This window comes from Tribolium madens, unplaced genomic scaffold (genome assembly GCF_015345945.1).
Source record: "Tribolium madens isolate multiple individuals breed KSU strain unplaced genomic scaffold, Tmad_KSU_1.1 Scaffold_96;HRSCAF=242;Tcas5.2_LG5, whole genome shotgun sequence".
Classification (NCBI taxonomy): domain Eukaryota; kingdom Metazoa; phylum Arthropoda; class Insecta; order Coleoptera; family Tenebrionidae; genus Tribolium; species Tribolium madens.
The window spans coordinates 12,920,189-12,936,979 of record NW_025401068.1 but is presented as its reverse complement, the minus strand read 5'-3'; the positions used below and the strand labels follow the sequence as shown (position 1 = coordinate 12,936,979).

At 31.6% G+C, this 16,791-nt stretch overlaps 4 protein-coding genes across 7 annotated transcripts; 2 read left to right on the top strand and 2 right to left on the bottom strand.

The window, feature by feature from the left end:
- Nucleotides 1-67: 67 nt before the first annotated feature.
- On the bottom strand, nucleotides 68-1,301 carry LOC123012607 (beta carbonic anhydrase 1). 3 transcript variants are annotated; one of them, XM_044410638.1, is made up of 4 exons: nucleotides 1,130-1,301; nucleotides 944-1,028; nucleotides 696-883; nucleotides 68-650 (listed from the first exon to the last, which is right to left on the bottom strand). In XM_044410638.1, the coding sequence occupies exons 1-4, from the start codon at nucleotides 1,220-1,222 to the stop codon at nucleotides 249-251; spliced, it is 768 nt and encodes a 255-aa protein (XP_044266573.1). In that variant the 5' UTR covers nucleotides 1,223-1,301; the 3' UTR covers nucleotides 68-248. The 3 variants fall into 3 exon arrangements, with proteins under 3 accessions (XP_044266573.1, XP_044266574.1, XP_044266576.1); XM_044410639.1 differs by having other exon boundaries at nucleotides 444-639; XM_044410641.1 differs by lacking the exon at nucleotides 68-650 and having other exon boundaries at nucleotides 709-883; nucleotides 948-1,028.
- A 920-nt stretch (nucleotides 1,302-2,221) lies between these two features.
- Nucleotides 2,222-3,447, top strand: LOC123013308 (SPRY domain-containing protein 7). Its single transcript, XM_044411749.1, has 3 exons — nucleotides 2,222-2,552; nucleotides 2,599-3,006; nucleotides 3,053-3,447. Exons 1-3 carry the CDS (start codon nucleotides 2,423-2,425, stop codon nucleotides 3,148-3,150), a joined length of 636 nt encoding a protein of 211 aa, XP_044267684.1. The 5' UTR covers nucleotides 2,222-2,422; the 3' UTR covers nucleotides 3,151-3,447.
- Nucleotides 3,448-3,484: 37 nt separating this feature from the next.
- LOC123013307 (heparan-sulfate 6-O-sulfotransferase 2) lies at nucleotides 3,485-11,836 on the bottom strand. The gene is made up of 3 exons (XM_044411748.1): nucleotides 11,272-11,836; nucleotides 11,050-11,221; nucleotides 3,485-5,246 (listed from the first exon to the last, which is right to left on the bottom strand). The coding sequence occupies exons 1-3, from the start codon at nucleotides 11,455-11,457 to the stop codon at nucleotides 4,333-4,335; spliced, it is 1,272 nt and encodes a 423-aa protein (XP_044267683.1). The 5' UTR covers nucleotides 11,458-11,836; the 3' UTR covers nucleotides 3,485-4,332.
- Nucleotides 11,837-15,039: 3,203 nt separating this feature from the next.
- LOC123013222 lies at nucleotides 15,040-15,859 on the top strand. Of its 2 annotated transcripts, XM_044411634.1 has the most exons (3): nucleotides 15,040-15,169; nucleotides 15,258-15,494; nucleotides 15,543-15,859. In XM_044411634.1, the coding sequence occupies exons 1-3, from the start codon at nucleotides 15,118-15,120 to the stop codon at nucleotides 15,659-15,661; spliced, it is 408 nt and encodes a 135-aa protein (XP_044267569.1). In that variant the 5' UTR covers nucleotides 15,040-15,117; the 3' UTR covers nucleotides 15,662-15,859. The 2 variants fall into 2 exon arrangements, with proteins under 2 accessions (XP_044267569.1, XP_044267568.1); XM_044411633.1 differs by having other exon boundaries at nucleotides 15,094-15,494.
- The last annotated feature ends 932 nt before the right edge of the window (nucleotides 15,860-16,791 follow it).

Genomic DNA, 16,791 nt, shown 5'->3' with positions numbered 1-16,791 from the left:
TATTTTATTTTTTTCATCATTTACACTTTCCTCATTTTTCTGTAGGTGAATATGACCAGTGAATTAGTGGTGCACCGGCAGGGAAATCACCCCACTTCAAAACATCATAATGGTATGTAATTGGTAGTTTAAGTTTGCATATTTTGGCACGAGCCATAAAATAATCGTTTTTTACAGTTTTATTCACTTAAAAAATCCAAAATGTAGAAAAATAAATTATTTAACAAAAACACAGCCTTGAAATCGTTTCAGGAATAGTATTTTTCCACCTCTTGGAGCAATTTGTCGAGGTTCTCCTCATCAATGACGACAAATCGTTTCGCCCCCCTACTGAAATAGTAAATCTCCCCTGTGTAAATATCAAACCAAAGAGCGTGAATGTGCAGCTGGTGTTTCTCTAATCTTTTCTTCAAAAACCCGTAACTTGCGATGTTTTGTAACTGTTGTAGGGTATTGATTTGCGATAGCTTATCTTCTATTGTAAATTTGTTTTCGGGGTCGATGTAAGCGACGAATTTCCTCATGGGTGTTTCGGCTTGAAAAATGAGGGGTTTTCCGTAGTCGGTCACCTCCAATTGTTGGAATTTTTCAAGACTGGTCAGGGCGTGAGTGCAGAGCCAGGCGCGAAGGGGGGATATCCTGCGATTGTCCTGAGAAAAATTAAGTTTGATTTTTTTAAATAAAACGAGTGTTACCTGAGAAGCAAATTCGCTGTCTTGTAATTTGTATAAGAGATTAATGGCTTTGCAGTCACTGTGGCCGCAAACAATGATGTGGCGAATGTCATTGACTACGCAGCCCAGCTCTAGGGCTGCGGGCTCGTTGGTGGTGAGCTCGTCTAAGAAGTGTTGCGAATGGGGGATGATATTGCCAGCATTACGCACTGATTAAAACAAAAACAAAATTTGGATTTGTTTAAATTATTTCAAAAGGCTGTTTTTACCTACAAACATGTCCCCCACATTGGTTTGAGTGAATCTTGTCGGTATCATTCTACTATCAATGCAAGTGAAGAAAACAGCTTTCGGCTAAGGGAAAAAAAAAATTAAAATTGGCGCTTTGTAGTGCGCATGCGCCCAAAAAACAAACACATGGCGCATTTTTTTTTCTAATTTTTTAAACGACTCACCGTTGGGTTGTCTTTGACCTCTTTGAACTGCTTGACCATTTTTTCCTTTTTGACACTTCTGTACCTCATTATACCTTTGAGAATGCGATCCATTTTATAAACATCACAAGCAACAAGTTGTTGAAGGTCTTCTTGTTCCCACTCCCCACAGCGCTCAAAGTCCAATTTTGGAGTGATTATCGATTTAATCAATTGTGATTAAAAATGTAAGATCGACACGTGGGGGCACAGTGAGCCCCACGTAAACAACACAATTTTTACATCAATCAATCGGTGGAAAAATGGGGGCATGAATAAAACAACAAATATTTTTGAATGTTTGTTTATTAAGAGAATGTAGTGGCGGACACGGAATTTTACACATCAAATTTATGCTAGTTCAAAAAATGTCAATGTAAGCCACGCTTTATTGTCATTAATGTCATTATGATTGACATTTAACACTATGAAAGTTTTAGTTGAAATGTATTTTTGGCGTCGATTTTCCGAAACAATAATGCCAGCAATATGTGTTTTTACATAAGTTCAATAAATTATTTTGATTTGTTGTATTTTATTTCAGAATAAAAATTACAAAAACCGAAAGTGAGGTTAGTTGCCTAAGGCCCGTTTTACATTTTTGTCAGTCGAATGACAAAAATTTCGTAATCGCCTGTGTATTAATTTACATTTTTGAAAATTGAATTATTTTTTTATAAACAGCAACTGCGCATGTGCACTTGTCACCTATCAAACAAATTTTAACTTGATTTTTTAATTTTTACAATTTTTGGAGTTTTAAACTAATTTGTTTGGTAGCAAGACTGAGAAAAATGTTTAACTTTAATGTTTCAACTTGTTAAAAATTTTTGTGCAATTTTTTTTTAGTATGTAACTTTTTAAATTGTTTTTAAAGATTATTTATTATTATGTATTATTTTTAAGTATTAACAAAATTTTAGTGGATATTTAAGTTGTGTAGGTGCTCCTCTATTTTTAATTAACAAATTTTTAAATACATTTATTACACTTACTAAACAAAAGTTTAGGGGATTCGGTTGGCAATATATGCAATAGCACCAACAATCTCACCAAATAAACTAATCCAAATACGGCATAGTTTGGATTAGCCAATCACAGTCGACTCCGATTTTATTTTCATTCATAAATAGAAGAGTGTCCCATCTGGTGGTTAATTTGTGATAGTGATTTCAAGTGTCAACTTTAAGACCGTAAACACCCTGTATATTTTTGTGTTCTTGTCAAAAACTGAAACGTCAGAGGTGTTACCTGTCAAACGAAAATTTTAAGGTTATGCAAATAAAAATGTCAACCGTGTCGGTGTTTTGTTGTCTCCGGGGTTGTTTAGATGGTTTCAAGTTCAACTCAACCGTTCCCCACATCCCCCGAGAAAGCCCCATCCAGTTAGATACGGCTTTTATGGGTAAGACTCCTCCCCAGCGTTGCTAACCCTACATCTGTGCTCGTAGGCTATGAAGTTGTGATAGTAAAAGGGGGCCAACGGGTGTGTGGGGCCGGTGCAGCTCTAGGCAACGCCCCCCTCGTCCAGTCCAAGTCGTACTTTGAAGTTAAGGTGCAACAGGGGGGCTCCTGGTCGATAGGCCTGGCGACCAGACAGACTGATCTAAGTTTGACCAAAGGGGGGATGGATGAATTCTCGTGGTGCCTTTGCAGTGACCACATCATTAGACACAATAAACAGGAATTGTATAAAATAAACATTTCGAGTGGTGCTTCTGGCGAAATCGCTGGCATTCAAGAAGGGGATATTGTTGGGGTGTCTTTCGATCACATCCAGCTCAAGTTTTACGTAAATGGGACTGAAATTGATTTTGGGGTGACTAATGTCAAAGGGACGGTGTTTCCTGCTCTCTATGGTATGGATTTTGTCGTATTTGTGGGTTTATAACAAGTTTTTTGTAGTTGATGATGGTGCCATCTTAGACATAATTCTAGATAACTTCAATTATTCGCCGCCTTCAGGGTTTGAGAAAATTATGCTTGAACAGTCCTTGCTCTAATATAAAGATCGAGTGATCCATACATCACAGTATTTTTTATACTATTTATATTTTTTTAATTATTTATTTTAATTTTAATAGATTTATGAACAAATAACAGTAAATGTGTATAAATGTATAATTAAGACTTGAATGTATAAAATGTGAAAAATCTCCATCCAATGCATCTCTTTCAAAGTGTATTGTAATAATAATTAGAGTTTAAAAGACAGTTACGCTTTCTCTTTATAATCGTACAAATATTTAAGTCACACTTTTAACATATCATGTAATACATTCAATAAAATATTTCATCACTAAAAATGTCTTAAAAATCGGAGGTAAAGAAGAAAAATTCTTGTAAAAAGTATATATTTTTTGTACGTACTCGTATGATATATGCACCTAAATATATGTTACAGGAGTTTTAAACTAATTCGGTAAAAACTAAGTACTAGAAACTATACGAAATCAGTCAAATTAAATGAGATGACAATAAGGAGTCGATATGTTCGTAATAATATCATTAAAATCTAAAATTTAAAATAAATGCAATACACAGTATTGAAAACTGCACGACACAAAATATAACAATAATCACAATAATAGGGCACCAGATTGTCTTAAAAAATTACGGCATCAGTTCAATTACTTAACCCTGTCATTAATTTAATGGTTGAAATTACAATTGCACTAAACGACTAAAATAATCCTAAAAATAAGTTAGCTGCATCTAGAATATTTGTCTTTGGCATTAATAAAATCTAATCTTAACTAAAAAAGGCAGTGTTACAAATGAGACTAAAACAAGTGATTTTTGGATCACTGGTGATGGTGTTGTGTGTGTGGGGCTTGCATTTTGCAAATTTGAAGACGGTTTTGTGGCAATTGAACGTGTCAAGCTAATTTTAGAATAGAAAACGGTCCTTTGTTCGGTATTTCTATTTCCGTTTGTCACTTTATTGTCGCGTCGCTGGCATGATAGCCGAGAAGCGGTCATTCAGTGACGATAAAAAAAATCCCTACTTGTTTACCTACTTTTCTAATTTAATTTTTTTATCTTATCTAAACTAATATCGGAAATATAAAAATGTCCAATTATGGTTAAATCAGTCAGGGTCATATTTTATCGTCCAGTGATGACCGCATTTCCCCAAACAAACCACGTGCTCTGTATACAGAGTGTCCCAAAAATAATCACCCCTATTGCGAAACGGTCACATCTTCGACTAGCCTATCCCAATCGAATTCGGTGACACCACTCCTAGCCGTCAACTCCCCCAAATGGCTATACCTCTTATCAAAATCGCTATCTCTCGCCCTCAACCTATCAAATCGTTTAAATAACAACTCTTTGGCGTATTTATACAATTCGATATCGAGACTATTCAACGCTTCGATTTTAGTTGCTTGTTCGGCCGTCAAAGTCGTCATTGTCGAACTCGAAACGGTTGCATTGTTTTGCTCGAATGGCACAGCAAATCTCAAATTAAACGTCTCTTCGAAAATATACTGCGACATTTTTTGGTACTCAGTGAGACCGAAAAACGCCATCGATTCGAGATTCTTTTTCGCGCTTATTAACATTGTCCTATCTCTATCCGCCTTTGACATGTAATTCCTATCGTAACAACCCACCAATTCGAGATCGGCCAACATCCGAGTTTGTCGATTCACCGCTAGATTGCTCTCGCAGTTGATGAACTCGTCGAGGGCGACGCCGCCCCAATCCGGGCCGTCGTAGCATGGGGGGATTTCCTCGTCGGTGGCGGGACGACCTCTGCAGAAGTGTCGAGAGCCCTTCCAGGTGGCGCCACGTTGCACGTGACGAAATTCGCTCAAGTATCGGGCGACCGGCTCTCGCAGGAGGGTGATGTAGAAATAGCGACGTTTGACGACGTTGCCTTCGAGTTCGTCGAGTTTTTCGTCCACGCAACTGGTCAGTTCGGTCCAGTCGGCGTGGAGGCCGCATTTCCAGCCGGTGGTGTAGCGACTGAAGAGCCACGATTGGTTGGAATGCGGACGGAAGCAGTAGCAACGTTTCCGGGTCAAAGGACAGGTGCACGGACGTTTCAAGTCAAGGTCGTGCACGAGGTGCTTGCCGAAGGACGTGCCACCTGCAAGAACAAAAAAATCCAATTGCAATTTAAACGAAAACTCGACCAAAATCCTTTCAGATACACACTTTAATGTACAGTCGAACAAAATGAAAATGATGCCTCAATAAACCAACACCTGCTGGATGCCAACCCTTCTTGCAGTTTCAACATAAATTCCTCTTGGAGCTGGTTTACAGAAAGCCAAATTAAAATTTAATTCAGAATTAAACTAATTAGAATTAATTTGCCATTTACTTTACATTGACAAACGTCAAATTAATTAAATGAAAATATTGAATTTTTTTAATGAAAAATTTAACAAACCATTTCTTAAAGAAAATTATGCATTAATAATGACATTGACGAAAAAACAAATCATTATTAACTTAATATTTTTTTAACTGTTTTTTCAAAACAAAATTAATTAACATTATTTTTGAACGAAATAGATTTTCTCTATTTTAAACTAGGTTTTATGTAAAACAACAAATGAATTAAACTATTGTTTATTTGCGAGAAGAAAAATTAATTCCACGTGTGGTGTAATTCTTTGAGTAGAAGCGAAATTAAAATTTAATTCAGAATTAGGTAAACTAATTAGAATTAAGTTGTCATTTATTTTGCATTGACAAACGTCAAGTTTAAAATTCAATTGCGATTAACACGTTCTGTAAACCGGCCCTAAGTTTTCTGTTAGTTTTGCGATTGTCATTGAAAACGAATCAAAATTATTTATTTAATTAAACCTGGAAAAAAAACGGCGAAATTATTTCAAATATTTTAGTTCTGCTTTTATTTTTTGGTAATTGTAATACTTTTAAATTAAATAAAAACGTTTAGTTTTATAAAAACACAATTTAACATAAACCAGTTCTTAAAGAAAATTGTGCATTAATAATAAAATTAAATTAAGTAACATAATTTTTGTACGAAATAGGCTTTCTCTATTTTAAACTTGATTTTATGTAAAATAAATAATTTATAAAATAATTTTTTTGAAACAGTTAAAAAAATATTAAACAAATAATGATTTGTTTTTTCGCCAATGTCATCATTAATGCATAATTTTCTTCAATAAATGGTTTGTTAAATTTTTCATTTAAAAAATTACATTTTCATTTAACTTGACTTTTGTCAATGCAAAATAAATGGCGACTTAATTCGAATTAGTTTAATAATTGTGAACTAAATTTTCATTTCGCTTTCTGTAAACCGGTTCCTAAAGGAATTTATCTTGAAACTACGTCAAGTTTGCAATCCGTCATTTTCACTTTGTTCGACTGTATTTAAAATACCGTCAGGTACAGCTATTTACTGGAAAATCTATTTATTTATTTATTTAAACTTCGATGGGCCGAAGTTATTCAATTTCCAAAAGAAGAATAAAAAATAGATATACAGGCTGTATTATAAAAAACGCCCCAAGCCATAACTCCATTATTTTTAAAGATATGACAATAGTTCTTAGAACAAAGTTGAACAATTTCTTGTCATCTATTGTTTGGCATAGATGCTCAATCAATGCTACTTGCTGTTTCACCGGAAGTGAGATTAATTTCAGTTCTTTTTAATGTAACACCCTGTATATTTTATTATTTTTGGATTCCTCGTTAATTTGCCTTTCAACAAGCTTACTTACTATTATTTATCACCAACTTTTCATCAAAAAGCAGTTTGATAATTAAATAAAATAAAAAAGTAGGCTGTGGAAAGAATTGAACATTTTTATTTATTTTATCTAAGACAAGCAAACGATTGATAAGAAAAGACTGTTCAACTTTGAGCAAAAAAGTATTATAACGCCTTTAAAAGTAATAAAATTATGGCTTGGGGCGTTTTTTATAATACAGCCTGTATAGTAATAAAAAACAAAAATGGAAATTTAGTCTCTCCTTTCAAACTTTTTCTTTATAAAGAGGTATTTTTGGCTCTCTGTGGAAAAACAACATGAAAATAAGACTTTTTGTAATAATTGATAAGCGGTTAACTTCAAAAATTTTGTTTGGCAACTTTTGATTTGCTTTATTTTTGATTATTTTTAACTAAAAAAAAATTTCATAGTACATTGATTGCTAGTAAAAATATGTAAAAAAAAATTAATTTAAAAACTAAAAGAAATTTCCAAGAATTTTGTTGAAAAACTGAACTATTTAATAACAAACTGTAAAAGTTCGTATTACTAAAGTCAAAGCTCCAAATTAATTAGTTCGGATAGTCGAGGTTGTACTGTATTATGTATTATTAAAAAATATGATTTTTTTAATTGCACAGTTTTTAAAAATAATCATTTTTCAAGTTGTTTTAAAAAATAGACATTAAAATAGCACTGACGACAGTTTTTCATCGGTCTAGGACCAATTATTTTAGATTTCAGATTTTTTTACTTTCTCCGGTAATCTCATTAACTTCATGAACCCCTCATGAAATCTCGTACATTTTTGATAATTTCAAAGCATTCTTAATATGAAGTAGTCATTATCTATTACTTATTTAGTGACACAATAGGCATTTAAAAAAATATATTAAGAAAATAAAATAGTATTATAATGAACAAAGAAAAATAACAACAAATAATAAAAACAAAAGCAAACTAAATAATACGTACGATAGCTAACAAAAGTTATTATTTTTTGTAATAATATGCTTGAAAGCAGTTTTTCTGTTTGCCTTAACAAAGAGACACTCTACAAGTTACACACTGAAAGTCAAGTATCAACGAAATAGAAAAAAATTCAGTGCCACCATTTTTGACTCTTTGAATTGAGTACAGTGACGGACAGTGAATTTCGTCCAAATAATTTCCATGACAGACTAAAAGTGTAAATTAGTCTTTAGGTTTTTCTAACCTTGTTTGAGAACTTTGATGAACATTTATCATGTTGACAAAATGCTCGATATTCCTTACATACTTTTTACCTGCGCTTTGTCTTACATTGCTTGAGGTATAGTACCAATCCATTTTTAGATTGGAAATTCGGTCCAAAATGAATAAGAATTTAACTAAACTTGACAGTGTCAGTTATCATGACAATAAAGCACAGGCTACAGTGAATTTTTGTGAATTCACAGAAATTGGGTGGACCAAATGCACTGTCCATCACTGTACGTCATGAAATTTCAAATTTATCAACAAAGTTCATGTTATTGTTGTAATTTTCCACAACATCAGGACATACCACTCATACCTCAAAAAACTAAGAATAATACGAAATACATTTTTTTAAGTTAAAATAAGTGTCATAAAAATGTAGGTATTTCAAATTAATTAATAAATAGTTTTCATAATAATTTTAAGTGCATTGATTGTAAATAAAAAAAATGTGGTAAACTCTACAAGAATAATGTCAGTATTATTAAAAATATTACCATTAATGAGCAAAACTGCTCAAAAATATAAATTAAGGTGAGTTAAAAAGGTGGGTTAAATTTTAAACCACCGTCCCTGAAAGAGTTAAACTACTTTGTAATGAATAGCACTCTGTTTTTAATCCGCAACTGAAAGCTTTTAAATCAGAATCCATTTCGCTGCAAATCAATTAGATGTGCAAAACATGCCTTCGATAATTTCCCTAATTAATTTAACACACGTACAAACGACTGTTAAAATGAAACGTGATCTTGGGAGTATCTTGATTATAAATTACGAGAAAGCTTAATCAGGTACCAGGATTACGTTATTATGCCTTGTAAAAAAATTGGGTCAAGACGTAACTGCAAAAACCCACTTCACCGTTATTCTGAAATAAAAAAGTGGGATTTTCCCCAACCCATTTTCATAGAAGGGCTTTTGTTCCAACCTCGCATTAACCGCATTTTCTTATTACTTTCAATTAAAAAATGACTCCTCCTTTCGTCATACTTTCCATATAGAGAAAATTACATAGAAATTATTAAATTATGTACACAAGATAACAATTTTTGTAAAAAAATTCACAGTGATAAAATTTATGCTTACGTTTCTGAGTAAATAATCCAAAGATATGAACGCAAACATACTAAATATGTAGATTTGTATTATTTAAAATTTCGTCTGTTAAAAAAAAAATAATATCCCACATTAAATAAAATGGGAAAATAGCAAATGAAGTAAAATTATTAAATAAACTGACTGAAGGTTATTTCTGGATAACTATCGTTTTAAATTATAAACACGCCAACAACTTCCTTTGTAAACGATTCGAAAATAACGAATTTAATATCTTTTGTTTATTTTTATCAAACTGGCAAATGACTAGACTAAATGATGTGGGAATTTTTTTAAACTAATTGTTGCGAGGGAAAAAAACAAATAAAACCATCAACATGTGTTCCAAATAATTGAATAGTTACATTTATTTTACTGATAATAATTTACAATTACACGGAAATAATAATAACTTCCAAAAGCTTATGAATTTTTGAATAAATTAATAATTTTGCTCTTATAAAACAAAACATTGTTTTTGTAACGGTAATACAAGGTGCGCCAGAACTCGCGCCTCAGAGTAAATGTAAGGTATGATACCAGGAACATGGAAAAAAAAAGTTAAAACAATTCTATCAAAAAAAAAAAAAATACAAGCTGTATCTTAAATTGTAACTGTTTAAAATGTTATTTGTGACTTTTGATGGCAAAATTATAAAAAAACGTATACAAGATCGTCAGTATCATTAAATAAATACACATAAAATAATGTTAAATGTCAATTTTTTTACAGATTCATTTTTTCATGTTCCTGGTATCTTATCTTACTTGGAATTTTTCTCTGGGGCGTGAGTTCTGACACACCACGTATAGTGTTTCAAATTCACACGAAAAGGAACTTTTCATTTTTAAAAACGAAACTAAAGTGTTTCAAAGTGCAAAATGTGTCTTATTAAAGTGTATATTGTAGCTCTATTAATATGCTTTCATTTCACATTTACAATGACTGTAAAAAAAACTCAAAATTAAAAATTTTGCATGTCGAAAATCTTGTTTTTTTCAAGTCACGAAGTGCAAAATATGTAATAAAAACACTTTTTTGGTTTTCCCTTTCTTATGTAAGTTTTTTAATGACAAAAGAGATCAACAGTCAAGGAGATTGTACAAATCAACACTTTTCTTTATTTCTTTTAATATTTATCAAATGATAATAACACCATAAAAATAGTTTTACATTATTTCAAAAAGAGTACAGTTGGAGCCAAAATACTTTGGTCGTCACTTTTCTAACACTTTAATGTAATTGAAGCTTTAACTTTAAAATGAATGAATGAATTTTCCTATCAAAAATATGTACATACAACTTGTCAACTATGATTGACAATAGCTAAAAATATATTTTGTCTCCAACTGTACAATTCAATTTTTATTTGAAAATTTCGTATTGAAATGTGGATACAGCCCTAAATTTGATCAAATTAGCCTGACTTTAAAAATTAAGTTGGCATCATTTTATTTTCATATAGGGAGTCCCAAAGTGTTGCTACAGTTCGATTAAACTTCTGGTCAAAGTGGCCTGTGAGTTTGAAATCAAGTTGGCAAGATTGAGTAATGTAGAGACAAATGATATGAAAAATGACACGTTTATCTACATTACTCAATGTTGCCAACTTAATTTTAAAGTCAGAGGCCACTCTGTCCAAAAATTTATTTCATTGATCGCAAAAAAATATAATTTCACTTTAATTGGTTTTTATTTACAATTCCCAGCGTAGCACATGTCCACACATAAACTTTTCAACCCTTTGATGTGTGTTTACAGCTACCCATATGGTGTCAGTGGAACAAAAACGTCTCTAATTTCCTTTGTTTACGCTATCCAAAGTTGGTGCAAGTCGTGTTGACAAGAAAACTTACCAGTCTTCTGCATGTGGAGGAACACCATGACGTCGTGTGAGTCCATGTCGAAAAAATCGTCATTCAACATATCCTCATAACTTAAACCTACTTTGCTACTGGCTTGAGAGAGCGACTTCCCGAAGTTGTCTTCTAATGATATGGAGGCTTCTTTATTGCTAAGGGCACAAACCTGCAACATGTTTGCTCACGCACAAGAATGATGAATGAAAAATTGCTTACTTTGTCTGGACAGAAGTAGCCGAAGCCGACGATGCCGAAGAGGGCGAGAGCCACGCAGAAAATCCCTATTCGTCTCAACCTGGAAGATTTTGGCTCCATTTGTTTTATCTCATACACACCATTCGGCAACAGCAAGGCTATGTCGCTGTCAATCACTTGCACCGACACGCTTTTCAAATTCTTCATTATTCATCACACCGAACGCAGCAGTGACAAAGTTTTCAACATTTTGTGAGAGAACGTCCACTTTCGATCATTTAGAATGTGGAAATGCCAAACATGAAGACATATTGACAGAAAAAAATAAACTGGTTAGGCAACCAACGTGGCAGGCGCGGCCGGGCGACATCTATGGATCCTATGTACAAGTTTTGTTTGAAATCTGTTTTTTTATTAATAATAGTAATAATAATAGACCTTTATTAGAAAAAACAAATAAATAAAATACAAACTCTGTGGGGCGAAGTCTAGCTGAAGGTTACTTAACTCAACCCCCAAAATATAAAAAAATAGATATATACAGGGAGTTTCAGATAACTTTACGAGGCTTGCGCCTAATTTTCGCACCCAAATATACAAAAGTCACAGAACACTGTATACAAAAAATACACATTTAAATATTTAACTTTTGGAAACCCATGACAGTAGTTGTCAAACTAATCACTGTTTCATTAATGGTCATAAACTGCAGTTTTTCAGAAACAATTATCATTTGTTTTATCAAGAGACGGCATGAGTATGCTAGTTTATTTATCTTAATCACTAAATAACGTTGTAATTTTTAAAAGGGTGAACAAACTAGAGAAGATTATCCAATTTTTCATAAAATTTTTCGTAAAATTACGTGAAACACCCTGTATGTATAATAATAATAAAAATAAAAATGAAACAACAAAAAAATATATCAAAATTGACTACTAAGCTCAACCCCAAAATAATTAAAAATATTATACGAGAAAAAAATCATAAATAACTGTTAACCATGTGAAAACAAGAAATCTTTGTAGAGTGTACGAAATTTATTCACCGAAACATTCAACTCAAAAAGAGCAGTAAAATTAAAAACTTTGATACCATTAAAAACTAAAGAACGTTGAAAGATGTGAGATGTGAGGCATAGAAATTCTATTATGCATGCTTTTTCTAAATCTGAATTTATTTCCAAGGTAGGATGGAGACAAAGTTGTCATAAGTTTAAACATAAATGTACAGGGTGCTGCATTTTGGATGTCCGAATACGGAATCTCCGAAACTAAGAGGTTTAGCCAAAAAACGAGTGATACATTATGGGGCTCATTTTTTGAGAAAATAATATTGGTTAAAACCGCATCCCGCTATCGTCTTTTGTTTTCGACTTACAGACAAAAGTTGACATTTTGGCGAAATCTAAAAAAAATTATATCTTCGTTATTATAGAAGATACGGATTTGTAATAAAGACATTATACAGGCACTTTTTTACGAGGAATTTAATAATGTAGTTANAGAAAATAATATTGGTTAAAACCGCATCGCGCTATCGTCTTTTGTTTTCGACTTACAGACAAAAGTTGACATTTTGGCGAAATCTAAAAAAAATTATATCTTTGTTATTATAGAAGATACAGATTGGAAACAAAGGCATTATATAGGCACTTTTCAACGAGGAATTTAATAATGTAGTTAACAATTTTTTTCAGTTATTAGTTTAGCCGTAATAAGATAAACTTGTATTTTTTTAAAAGGAAATCATAGGCGGCTATGGCAATTTTTTTTTCTGATCTAAAAAATATATATTTGTAACAAAATATTTTTTTATAACTATACTTAAAAAGTGAAATACATATTTTTTGTGATAATTGTTGACCATGGAAAAACTATTTCACTCCAAATGTGTAAATAATAATCAATAAGAGTTTTGTGAACTGTAAAATAGATAGAAAAATAGATAAAATTATAAAGATTTAAAAAATACGATACGGTAGAAGCATTGAACAAATATCCGAGCGCCCCAGAACAAAATTGTTACATATTTTTAAAAAATCAAAAAATAGGAAAAACAAATGTGTCAACAGTCAACACAATTACAAAAAACATTTTTTTTGATGATCTAATGGAGGTAGGATAACGTTTCACATAGACGGAATTTGGGTATTTGAGTAGCCATATCGTCATTTTTGTGTCATATAAAATATATTTTATTGAAGAATTAAAGGGACTTTTTTTTATAACACTCTATGTATCACTAGAAGTTGCAATGGTAATGTTAGGTTGTTTAAAAACAAAGAAATGTTATTAGTCGCCAGTAAGTTGATTTACAATTTATTTTGCATCTTTTCCATTACTTAGTACTTAGAAAACTCTTTCATTAGTGACACTGGTTGAATATAATATAGTTTAAATCCTTTTAGTTGAAGATGCAACATTTTTTCATGGCCAACTGCGAACAAAAATCAAAGATAATTTTTTGCTAAAAATGTACTATAATAATTTGTTACAAATATATATTTTTTAGATAAGAAAAAAACAAGCTTTTTAAAAATGACATAGCCATCTATGATTCCCATTTAAAAAAATACAAGTTTATTTTATTACTGCTAAATAAACAACTGAAAAAAATTGTTAACTTCATTAAATTCTACGTAAAAAAGTGTCTTTATTTCAAATCTGTGTCTTCTATAATAACGAAGATATGAATTTTTTTAGATTTTGCTAAAATGTCAATTTTTGTCTATAAGTCGAAAACAAAAGACGTAGCGGGATGCGGTTTTAACCAATATTATTTTCTCAAAAAATGAGCCCCAGAATGTATAACTCGTTTTTGGCTAAATCTCTTAGTTTCGGAGATTCCCTATTCGGACATCCAAAATGCAGCACCCTGTACATATAAATGTATTTTTTTAAGCCAAAGATGAACCTACAACAGCTATTTTGGATTTTTTGTAATTTATATTTTGTGATATTGTCTAAACAGGGATAATATAAGATTAAGCAGTATTTCATAAATGATATAACTAAGCTTTCTGTCAATTTTTTTACGTAATTTAAAATTCAGAATTAAATAGTTTGCGTATAATAATTTAAGGGAAGAATAAGATTTTTTTAGGACCATATTAACATGAGACTTAAAACGAAAATCATCATCTATTATGAGTCCTAAGTGTTTAATTGAGTCAGACACAAGAATTTTTTTTATTATTAATAACAATATTTAATTGATTTTTAATTACATCCCAAGTATTGCTGCTAGCAAAGCATATAACTGTACAGTGGCGGTCATTAAAAAGTAATACACTGGATTTTGACACATCCCAAAATTTAAAAAATTGCATAATGTAATTTTTTCTTTGTCGTGATTGTCAGTGTCACTGAAAACGTCACTTTTGACAAATTGTCGAATGTACAGAAATCTATTATTACAAGATTAAGGGACAATGTCACTTTACGAGTCATCGCAGGAGAAATAAATGTGAACAAAATAACTGTCCTTAAAACAAAGAAGAAGATTCTAGTTTAAAATGCAAACATGACGGTGATTGTCAATTTCAAGTGAAAATTTACAACGCCAAATTTTTTTTATTTGTCAAGTGTATTACTTTTCAATGGCCGCGACTGTACATTTATCAGAATTAAGTTGTAAGTTCATTTGCATAGATAATTTCGAAATTAGATCTAAGTCGGCATTAATTTCTAAACATTTCTGAAAAAGTTGTTAATAATTTATCATTCGATAAGTAAAAATTAAAAATTAAAACTCGAAAGTCTGAATTTTACTCACCAAGAAAACCTCTTCTCGTTAAACCAAAAATTAACACTAAATTTTGAAAATATGGTAAATTTAAGTTTTAAAGTTGTAAAAATTTGACACATGTCAAAAAAATTTGAAACTGCCGCGCAAAATTCCAGTCGAAGATCAAAACGCAAGTAGAATGACTTCCGACCGTTTAAGACCTTTACCGGGCCCCAAAACCACCCCCATAATCAGTCTCAACCATTACATATTTTCAGGGGTTCGAACGAAACCGACAAATTTTTTCGAAAAACCTTCCCGTGATGACATTTACAAGAAAATCCTAATACCTAAAAATCTGAACAAACCGAAATTTCAACAAAAAGGATTGATTTTCGTATGGCCCCAAAAACGCACGTCGTTTTTTTACAATAAGGAGATGATTTGGTTGTCGTGGGTGGTGGCCCATGCGCTGTATTGGCTTTATGTCATTGATATTTTGCCCACTGGGACAGGTATTGCCCATTTTGGTTGTTTTTGAGTGATTTGGCAACTGTCTTTAGCTGTGCCTTTTAAACAACCCCCTTGGAAGTACGAACCGCCGTTGCACCGACCCAAAAGCAGAGATTTTATTATTGAGCCAGACTGGGAGTCTCATTATGCTACTGTCGAGAAACACTAATTTTTTAAAATTGGGTTTTATGACTCGAAATAATTTATTGTAAGGTCCGGTATAACAGGTCAAGAGCGCCAATTAAAAGCTACAGTTTTATGCATGTGTCTTTTTGCAAGTTATTGGGTAATAGATGTAATTTTAATTTACTGTTTTATTAAGATTTATAATAAATATTATGAAATAATAAATATAATACAACTGGAAAACCACCAAAATGTGATTAGATATTTTTATTATTTTTATCGTCGTTTTGTTAACGATTGTGTAAAAATACACAATGAAACGATACTGTGTGACCCTCATTTAAGGCTTATAGACACTCTTTTATGAAGATGTTGGCTGCTTTAGAGTTTTTTTGTTTTGTTTAATTAATATGGTATTTATTGTCATGTTGATACTATGACTATAATGAAAAGTAAACACAAATATTTATGCAGGTAACTATCTAAAAATATTCTGTTGCTGCTCACTAATTGTAATTTTAATGTAAGTATTAGATGAAACGTTATAAAAAAGCTTAATTTGATTAAAAAATATAAATTGTTGTTTTTTTTTTCTAATACCAGAAAGAGAAATTATGAGAAATTCACGTAAGAAGATGAGTGTAATATAGCTATTTTGTATTTTATTCTGGTAATCTTACGTGAATGAACCTGTATACGAAATGCTTTTTTTGATTTTTTGGTCAGAATCGGATATAGTGCTCATACATTTAGCCTTATTCTTAACTTTATTACTCAATATRTCAAAAACTATGCATCGTAGAGTATTTTAACTAGTTGCATCGTGTTCAGCGAGTAATTTTACGATTAGAAAACCATATTTCAACCGTTTTTACGATTTTTAGTAAATTGACTATTTTTACGATTTTACTACCGCTCACCTTCAAAAACTCAAAAAATTCAAAATTTTTGAAACTTGACCCAATAACATTTTATGCACTAATTTGAGTCTTTAAGACCTCTAGAAATGTAAAAAACGTAAAATGGAGCAATTTTAAAGTTAATTTTTTTTTTTTGTCGAAATTTTGGTCGATTTTTGGTACCCGGAGCGGTCTAATGGCAATAACTCCGGACTTATTGGAGATAACCTCTTATATTTGGTACTGTTGGATAGAAAATTGAATTTTCTATGAT

What these genes read in the sequence shown, in the direction of transcription:
- LOC123012607 (XM_044410638.1), bottom strand. Translation starts at nt 1,222, where the DNA reads ATGGATCGCATTCTCAAAGGTATAATGAGGTACAGAAGTGTCAAAAAG. An exon ending in AGGTCAAAGACAACCCAACG is followed by an intron (nt 1,029 to 1,129) that starts GTGAGTCGTTTA and finishes TTTTTCCCTTAG; the next exon opens with CCGAAAGCTGTTTTCTTCAC. An exon ending in ACAGCGAATTTGCTTCTCAG is followed by an intron (nt 651 to 695) that starts GTAACACTCGTT and finishes AATTTTTCTCAG; the next exon opens with GACAATCGCAGGATATCCCC.
- LOC123013308 (XM_044411749.1), top strand. Translation starts at nt 2,423, where the DNA reads ATGCAAATAAAAATGTCAACCGTGTCGGTGTTTTGTTGTCTCCGGGGT. An exon ending in GTTAGATACGGCTTTTATGG is followed by an intron (nt 2,553 to 2,598) that starts GTAAGACTCCTC and finishes CTGTGCTCGTAG; the next exon opens with GCTATGAAGTTGTGATAGTA. An exon ending in GGTGTTTCCTGCTCTCTATG is followed by an intron (nt 3,007 to 3,052) that starts GTATGGATTTTG and finishes AGTTTTTTGTAG; the next exon opens with TTGATGATGGTGCCATCTTA.
- LOC123013307 (XM_044411748.1), bottom strand. Translation starts at nt 11,457, where the DNA reads ATGAAGAATTTGAAAAGCGTGTCGGTGCAAGTGATTGACAGCGACATA. An exon ending in GCTACTTCTGTCCAGACAAA is followed by an intron (nt 11,222 to 11,271) that starts GTAAGCAATTTT and finishes AACATGTTGCAG; the next exon opens with GTTTGTGCCCTTAGCAATAA. An exon ending in CCTCCACATGCAGAAGACTG is followed by an intron (nt 5,247 to 11,049) that starts GTAAGTTTTCTT and finishes TTGTTCTTGCAG; the next exon opens with GTGGCACGTCCTTCGGCAAG.
- LOC123013222 (XM_044411633.1), top strand. Translation starts at nt 15,179, where the DNA reads ATGACTTCCGACCGTTTAAGACCTTTACCGGGCCCCAAAACCACCCCC. An exon ending in TATTTTGCCCACTGGGACAG is followed by an intron (nt 15,495 to 15,542) that starts GTATTGCCCATT and finishes AACTGTCTTTAG; the next exon opens with CTGTGCCTTTTAAACAACCC.